We start from the raw sequence: 8,871 nt of genomic DNA, 5'->3' as shown, positions 1-8,871 counted from the left end.
TTCCGAGGAACCCCAATTTTGTGTTTCCTCGGAATTTCCTCGGAAATTCCTCGGTATATTCCGGGGATTTCATTTTCCGTCGGAATGTCCGTCAGAATAACTCTGTTTTCTTGTAGTGGAATATACCCAATACGGCGAATCCTGGTTCGAATCCCGCTGGCTACACAGATATGAGCTATTGTTTTCGACTCATCTGAATGCCTAGGAGTGGGTCTATCCGTGGACTGTACCTCTACTCGGGGGTTAAATATGTGTCTTTAATAGATCCGGGTTTAACCCTTTTAAATTAAAAAAAAATATTAAAAATGAACTGAAGGACTAAATAAAATATTTTGGAAAACAATTATTATATAGTAAAGGTAATCCACAACATGCAAAATGTATTAGATTTCCAAATAAATGTTTACTTCATCAAGTATTATAGTAACACATTTGAAAGTCATATCGCTCTCGTTTGCCGCAATAGCTCTCGCGTTAAGTTTTTGTTGAAGAATATCATCTTCAGAGACTCAGAGTACGTTAATGTTATATAAGTATAAACAAAATTACAATTGACGTCATTCAAGGGGGAAACCACTACGACATAAACTGCGGAGATTTACCGTGAAGAATGATTCTCATTTACACCAAAAAACAAAGAAAATGATTCTCGCTCTGGTCAAATAAGAGAGAGTTTGACCGCACGTGACAGACATTCATGATTTTGTCAGTGGAACGACGTAGTTCAACGGCAGTGAATCACCGGAGTATCATAGCTGCACCGCACACGACCGTAATGATCTCCGAGTCACTGATCTTGTCACGAGTAGGTTACTTGATAGGGCAATCCAGGGCCGGCTGAGTATGGGGGCGGTCAGTGCGACCCGGCCGGAGCCCATACCAAATATTTTTTTTTTGAAATTTTTATGTTTAAATTGCATATATAATATTACATCCAAATAAATATAGCGTAATAAAATATAATTATGTAAAATAATTTAACTTTTTACAAAGTTCAAACAAAAAATAAATGCAATTTTTTTAAAAAAATTAATAGTTAAATGGTTCAAAAAAAATTTGTTCTAAAATTTTTTATGGTAAAACCTAATTTATTTTTTTGCACTAGGACCCTTTGTAGAATTGAGCCGACCCTGGGGCTAAACTGCATAGGCAATATATCATTTTATAAACAGAAAGGTATTTTATTCCATTGTCTTTGTTTTTTTTCTAAGCAAAGCATGCTTTATACTATACGTTAAAGAAAACATACCTAATACCATATTCCAAGGAAATTTTCTAACCCAATTCTATTTTTACTCTATCATAGACTAAAACCTTCTCCAACCCACTATATATCCTACTCTAAAATAGTACAACTCTATTTCTTACTCTATATTTGGAGTAACTCTATTTTTTACTCTATTATAGAGTGTAACATTTTTATTTATACTTTAGTCATTTTATTCTTTAATCTTTTTATTTTGTAACTATTTATTTGTGTAATTTAATTATGCAAACAACACAATATATATAAACGTTGGAAACTTATTTTATTAGTCAAAGAAAATAATCACTAAATTAAAAATAATTTTATAAGATTAGCCAAAGAAAACAAGTACTAAAATTAAAAATAACAAACATAACATAAAATTAAAATTATAGATAATACTGACTTAATTTTTTGGTAAATTTTCCCAGATCCACCAAAATTGTAAAATACTATCCAAATGATATTCCGTTTGAATAGTTTCTTGGTCGATTTAGAAAACCAAAGATAAAAAAGCTCATTTCGCATTCAAAATTTGTTAATTGATCATTTATGAGAAAGATACACTAATGGTGATGTTTAAGTTAAAATGTATTATGTTCTTAATATAATGTTATGTATTTTTTAATATAATAAATGTTTGATATAAATATATAATTTATGAAAATTTTATGAAAACAAAATATAAGAGATCAATTTGTAAATTTTGTAAGTAAAAAATATTACTCATAAAATAGAAAATGAATATATTTAAGAATATTCATTTTTAGAGTCAAATATAGAGTAAACCATTGAAGAGAAACCTTATTCTATTTTGGAGTTAATCAATTCTAAGAAGAATGTGCACTATAGTATTTATTTTTAAAAATATATATTTTATATGCACTAAGTGTGTAGCATAAGAAAAGCTTTAAAAGATGCCTGCAAGTGTAAACCGATTCTAGCCTCTAGGTTTAAACTCTATTTTGTTAAATGGGGAAAGAACTATAATTAAATTTTCATAAAATTAAACAACATTTATGTTTGTATCTGATTATATCACATTAAAAAATATTGTCCTCTTGCAAATCATTTTCCTTAGGGGGTGTATTCAATTGAGAATTTCATGTGATTTGTATCAAAATGACAAATTCACTGTTATTGAAACATGAATTTTAAAAACTCATTTAAAATCCAGCGTTATTGAACTTGACATTTTATAAAATACTTTGAAATCCACTGTTATTGAAAATATTTTAAGTTGTGGAGTTTTAAAGTTTTCAAGTGATTTTAGAGTGTTTGGGTGGAGTTTCGTAGTTAAAAAAAGTAAAACTCAAATCCCATGGTTTTAGGTGATATTCTAGAGTGGTTTAACAAAAATCATTTTATTCCTTATAGCTATTTCTTCGTGTTCTTTATTCCTTATAGCTATTTCTATAAAAAAAAAACTTCTAACGCAAAAATAAAGCAAATACAAATACATGTACACTTTCATACAGTCTTCAGAGATTTGGTGAGAGAACATTTCGTTTGCCGACAGAAAAATCTGTCTCACCACCGAAATGGTGAAAATACCAAATTAATAATTACGATAACTTTTGTTTAGGTTGTAATTGCGTTAGTACATAATTACATTACTCTTTTTCTTTCAAGACATAATTACAATAACTTTCACTAGGTATTATACATCTCTTTAATTTAATTATAGAAAAGAAACTTTAGAATTTATTTTTGGAAAACAAATTATTTTGATTAAAAGCAAATTAATTTTGTAATAAACCATAGCTAAGCTGCGAGTTAGTGCCTTTATCTTCCAAAGTTCTTTCAGATTTACATGCATAAATGTAAGCCTAATGTTAAAAGAAACGTACATGCAGAAAAAGTGAGCCCAATATATTTGTCTTCTGAGTTTTTTTTTGTGTTAATTGTCTAAATTTAAGTTTTGATCTTCTTGAGATTAATTGTTGGAGGAGTTGGTTGAGGTGAATCTAATGCCTGCGAGAAAGTTCAAAGCTACACAAGGAGTAAAATAATAAAGTGTATTTTAAAACAAAAAGTGGTATACTTTGCTATTTGTGGGGTATAAACATAATTATCGATTTCTACTTTTTTGGTCCCTTTCCCTTGTTCAGCAGAGTTAAAATTACCACCCCAATGAAAATGACTCCTTGTTAAATAATTGAGCCAAAACCTATTTTCCATTCAATCAGTAGCCTATATAGATTAAACTTTTAAATTGATTAATAATAAGCAATAGTATGAAAATACTTCTTAAAAGTAGCAGTACTTTAAGAATGTAGTAAGTACATATATGTATGTATGTATGTATGTATGTTTGTATTTATGTATGTGAAAAGAAGTACTTGACTTATCTATTTGTCTATAGCTTAAATGGAAAAATAGCATCTAAATAATTGTAATTCTCTTTACTGTTTATAAATAATTGTTTTTTCATTGATATCCCTGTTTTTACTTAATTTGTGTAGTTTTACTTTAGCTCCGGTCAGTCCATTTATGAAATCTTTCCACTAGATTTCAAATTATGGTACTATTGATAAAGTTATGATTTACAAGAATATAAATCATGGGTTACAGATTTTCTTTTCTAGAAATACCCCACAAAGTAGAAACCATTGGCTCATATAAATAAAGAGGAAAGATATGTACCTTTTAAACTATTCATAGTTGTATAAAGTATAAACCATGTGTAATTAATAAGACCTGTAATAAGTAGCTTCAACCATAAACATCAGTAGATAGGTTTGGAATCTCAACAAATATTTAATGATTTAAAGGTGTAGGGCTTAAGAATTGCTCTCCAACATTTGAAACTTGACAATTCACTGCTTCAAAATGAATTTGTATACAACAACAAAAACTATGATTTCGATACAATAACCTCCCCACTGAAATTGCTATCAAGGTGGGGATCCACATTTTTTGTTTTCCTGAATGTTAAAAAATAGATTGATAGTTACTTAGAATATGTATAGATGTATAATCGTAACCATAATCATAATCACGGTTGAAATGAGATCGGAACCGGCTAATCAGGGCTTTTGTTCTTCAGCTACTCATAGATAGCAAAGTAAACATCTTTTGTCATAGCCATCAACAAACGTTATCATGAAGAAAGAACATTAAACTTTCAAAAGTTTAAGTCATTTTCTCGAAAGGTAAAGACATGTTTTCAAGTCATGATTAAGAATATGAATTTCGATGAAAAAACGAGAGGGATCATTACACTTTGTACCAACAGAGGAAGAAGCCAACGCTGTCGTTAATTCAGAGTTTATCATCTAACGGATACATCTATGGTTATGACAAGAAACTGAAAGCTACAAAATGTTTCATCGACCATAAAAGAGTACTAGAACCAATGATGGAACTTAGTATACGATCACAAGACAAATAACTCAAAAAATTTGAATCACCATCAACATTTTTGGAATCAAGTACAAAATTAATATTAATGATAGTAAATGAAAGAAAAGAATCCAAACAATCCTAAAAATGACAAATTCTAATGGAAAAAACTAAGCTGAAATCAAATTGATCAAAACATAGGATTCAAATTTAGAGAAAAAAATGTCACGCCGAGGATGTGTCCACAAGAACATCGTTAAGCAAATTGTCATCACCACTAGCCATGGCTAGTAGCTCTGCATCCCTATCCTCCTCATTAGAGAAATCTCTTCTTTCAAACTTCGAATTAGCTGATATAAAGATCAGCTTCTGAGCTCTATCTATGGCTGCATGTGACCTTCCATGAGAGCTAACCCATTTCAAAAGAGAGGAATTGCATTTGAACCCACAAGTAGTAGCATGGAGGAAAATGAGCCTTACAGCAACTTTCCCTAGTGACCTGAACTCGCTTAGATACGTCTCCCAAACAAGCCTACTGCTTTGAGGATTCGCTATCCTCATCTTTCCAGAAACCGGGTCACGCTCTTTCATCTGAACCGCACGTGCATACATTGGATCAAGCCCTTCGGTTCTCCATTTCATAAGCTCCATCAACGCAATGTGTGCCTCGTCTCTAGACACAAGCCTTGTTATCAACTTATCTACATCTTTCTCTTGCTCCGGTGTCAAACACTTGAACGGAGGAAGATACTTCCCGCTGCTGTCTCTTATCAAGTAAAGAGGGTCGAGTATAAACGCAGCAGCCCAAGCCGGGTGATAACACTTCTTGAACCTTCTCTCAACGATCTCATCAACATGTCCTCCCCCTACGTTAAACTTAGAATCCCAATCTTTAATCTTAGCTCTTAGCTCGTCCCATAGAGGTAGACATTGCCCAACAAGCAGCTTATCTTCCTCTATTCTCCGAGCCATCTCTTTAACAAGCTTGATCAAAGCGTGAACCGCCTCGACCTCGTTCCAAAACCCTCCGTCTCCAACCATCTCCACAACCTCCCTAGCCACGTGATTCTCCATCAAAACAGCCCTACAAGCCTCATCATGCATCACAAGCTGAATCGCTCTAGCGGAACTCAACACATCCTCAAGAAGATTAAACAAGGGCTCAAAGTAACAACAAGCCTTACTACTACTACTACTAGTACTAGTACAATGCAAAGGAGGCAACCGCAGCATTATCGCTTCGCCGTGTTCTCGCAGCTGATACTTACAGTGCGCGTTACGTATCCCCGCCGTGCTGTTGACGAACTTGGCGAGCCTCTCGCAGTTTTGAGATACGGATTTGAACAAAGGCAGCTCTTTGGCGAAGTCTTTGACCAAACTGTTGACCCCTTGGAACTGACACGACAGGTTGACCATCCACTGATGCCGCCCCTCGAGGCTCCTCAGCGCTTTGTTCTTGAACTTATCTGAAACCACCCCAACGCACCTCTGAGGTGAATTTCCGCAAATACCCTTAACCGTCTCCAGCAAAACCTCCTCCGCGTAGTTCGACGGCACAGCTCCGTTCACCAGAACCGCCCTCCGGTAGAGACTCATCCCGTTGGGTAAATTCGCGATCAGACTCACCAGATTTCTCGATTTCCACCCGTCCGACGCGATTTGGAAGAACATGGCGTCTCGGATTCGCGACTCGGACTCGGCTCTCGCCTCCTCGTACTTCGCGTCGAGTCTCGCGGTGGCGAAGTCTCTCTTGGAGACGATCGGTAAACCGACTTGGGTGAGAAAAGCTCGGAACTTCGGATGCTCGAGACCCGAGAGAGAGACGGAGCCGCAGGATTCGAAGACCCAGTCGGAGAGAGAGTCCAGAGCCGAGTCTACCTGCGATCTCGTGAGAGACTGCGTGTGAGACGGTTTGGGACTCTTGAGCTTCTTCACGCTGTCTTCGAGCATAGCCAGCGGAACCAGATCGTCTCTTCCGCCGGAGAGCATCGGCCCCGGCGGAGGAGGAGCGGCGGAGTACTGCAATTCTCCGGCGCAGAATCTGGAAGGATCGACGACGGTTATCGGATGAGGAGAGCTGAGGCGAGAAGGAACGGCGGCGCCTGAGGAGTTGCGTTTCCGGTGGTGGTGGGAGGGAGAAGGAGAAGACGAGGAGGAAGGGGAAGGGTTGACGGAGGAGGAGGTGAAATTGGGACAGGTGCCGCGTTTGAGATGCTCGGAGGCGGTGCGAGAAGGGTTGGAGGCGGAGAAAACGGCGTCGCATAAGGAGCAGCGGAGTTTCACTGCTTTGGGGACACCAGTGTCGGTGTTGCGTACGAGGATTGGTTCGAGGTGAGTCCAGTACCACGCGCCTTTGCCTTTCACTGCTTTGTTCCTCACCGTCATCAACCCTTCGTATCTCTTGCTCAACGCCTTCGCCGTTAGCTCCTCCGGCGTTAACCCCTCGATAGCCGTCTCCGGTTGCTGCTGCTGAGCCGCCGTTGGAGCGTTGTTCGTCGTCGCCATTTGCAAAAGTGAAAATAAACTTACCAGCGACTACTCGACGCCATTTTGAGAGTAATTCACTCTACTCTAGTCTCTAGTCTCTAGTCTCTTGTCTTGTTCACTGATCGCTCTTTCTTGTTTATGTGTCTTTGAGAGTTTTTTTTTTCCGAAGAAAGAGATAGCGAAGAAGACAAGAAAAAGGAGAGGAAGAAGTTTGGAAGACACGCGCGTGCGTTGAGAGAAGGTTTTTTGAAAGGAACAAGGTGTGAGAACAGAGTCCCACGTCGTACGAGAACACAAACGTTACATTGGCTCCTCGCTTCCCCATCATTGGAGCGTTTTCTTCACGCGCTTCTTTGTGGTTTTCGGACATTGTCTTGTCTGGTGCTGCTGCGTTTTTTCTTTCTTTTAGTTGGAACTGGACCTTAATTTTAAGTTTTCATGATCTATACATGTTTTTCTTGTTCTGCTCTGTATCAACCATTAAGCTTATAAAATAAAATTAATTAGGAGTCTTAAGAATTATAAATGGTTTGTTGACAGAAGAAACTACTGTCTTCGTTCTTTTACAAATATAAATTAGGTTTAAAGAAAATAATCCTCATTACAAGAACTTTCATTACACTTGAGCCTCCTTTTTCTATTTCGTTACAAATTATAACTGGTGAGTGGGATTTCCATTTGTGTCTTCTTGTCTACGTGGGATGTGTTCAGTATTTGAACATATAAAAAGGGTAAAGTGGGTATTTAATTTTGTTTCTACACAGTCAGTGGAAGACATTGAAGGGTGAGAGTGTGTGTTGTGTTGACCATTCTGTTGTTGACTCAAAAGTACATTTCTTTTGTAAAAATAAATTTCTCTTTGAAAGTTGTGTAATTTTGTAATTTGACTTCCATTTCTTTTTTTTTCTTTTTTTAACATCGACTTCCATTTCTTACCGACAATTTTTTTCCAATTTTTGTTGATTCCTCCTACTTTCTTAATCTTTACCATTCTCTAAACATTTGTTTGTTTCTAACACCTCTCTAAACATTTGTTTAAACTCTAGAATATTTGGTGTTTTATTTCCAACATTTGTTTCTAACAACTCGAGCTTTGTTCGGCATTTTATTTGATATCTATCACTTTAACTCTATTTTTGATGTTGTTTCCTTCTCGTATATTTCTCGTTTGAGTAATGGGCTAGCTGATTCGGTGGCAAAATCAGTCTTCTCATTGTTAAACTCATCCTCCGTTAATGGAGGCTAGACTCTTTAAGTTTAATGAATGAAGTGTGTTTGATCAAAAAAAAAACTCTAGAATATTTGGATGTTGTTAAAAAAAAAAAAAAAACTCTGCAATATTTGGTTGCATGGCTTTTCTTTTCTTCATTGATTTTGTGTGAAGGTTTCATTACCATGAACGTCACAGGTCGTCGCTACTCGCTAGTAGTTTGAACTTTCAAAGTCATGAGTTACAACGCCCTTGTACTGTTGACAACATTCACATCGTTTTCTTTCTGCGAAAACAACAAAGATCATAAGACACACACATACCAAATATCATTGCGGTTAAGTAACATTCCAAAATTTTAAAACAATGATCCTTAAAAACCACTTAATCTTATAATAAATTCGTGCATTAAGAGTCTTTCTAGTTGGTACTATACTGTAAACACACATTTTTAACTGTTTCAGTCATTTTAATTAGAAACCAAATAACAAATTATCCTACTCTCTTGATCGACTATCTCACTAACTCTAACACATCAACTACCTAACGTTTAAGTTTTCATATTTTTCTTGATTTTTCTTGT

General features: G+C 36.0%; 1 protein-coding gene across 1 annotated transcript; it reads right to left on the bottom strand.

Annotated features, from left to right (window-relative positions):
* Nucleotides 1-4,676: 4,676 nt before the first annotated feature.
* LOC106296201 lies at nt 4,677-7,525 on the bottom strand. Its single transcript, XM_013732282.1, has one exon. The coding sequence runs from the start codon at nt 7,094-7,096 to the stop codon at nt 4,817-4,819; it is 2,280 nt and encodes a 759-aa protein (XP_013587736.1). The 5' UTR covers nt 7,097-7,525; the 3' UTR covers nt 4,677-4,816.
* Between the last annotated feature and the right edge of the window lie 1,346 nt (nt 7,526-8,871).

The sequence above is a fragment of the Brassica oleracea genome, chromosome C5, assembly GCF_000695525.1.
Source record: "Brassica oleracea var. oleracea cultivar TO1000 chromosome C5, BOL, whole genome shotgun sequence".
NCBI lineage: Eukaryota > Viridiplantae > Streptophyta > Magnoliopsida > Brassicales > Brassicaceae > Brassica > Brassica oleracea.
Note: the sequence above shows the minus strand (reverse complement) of the source record. Positions and strands in the feature narration are given on the sequence as shown.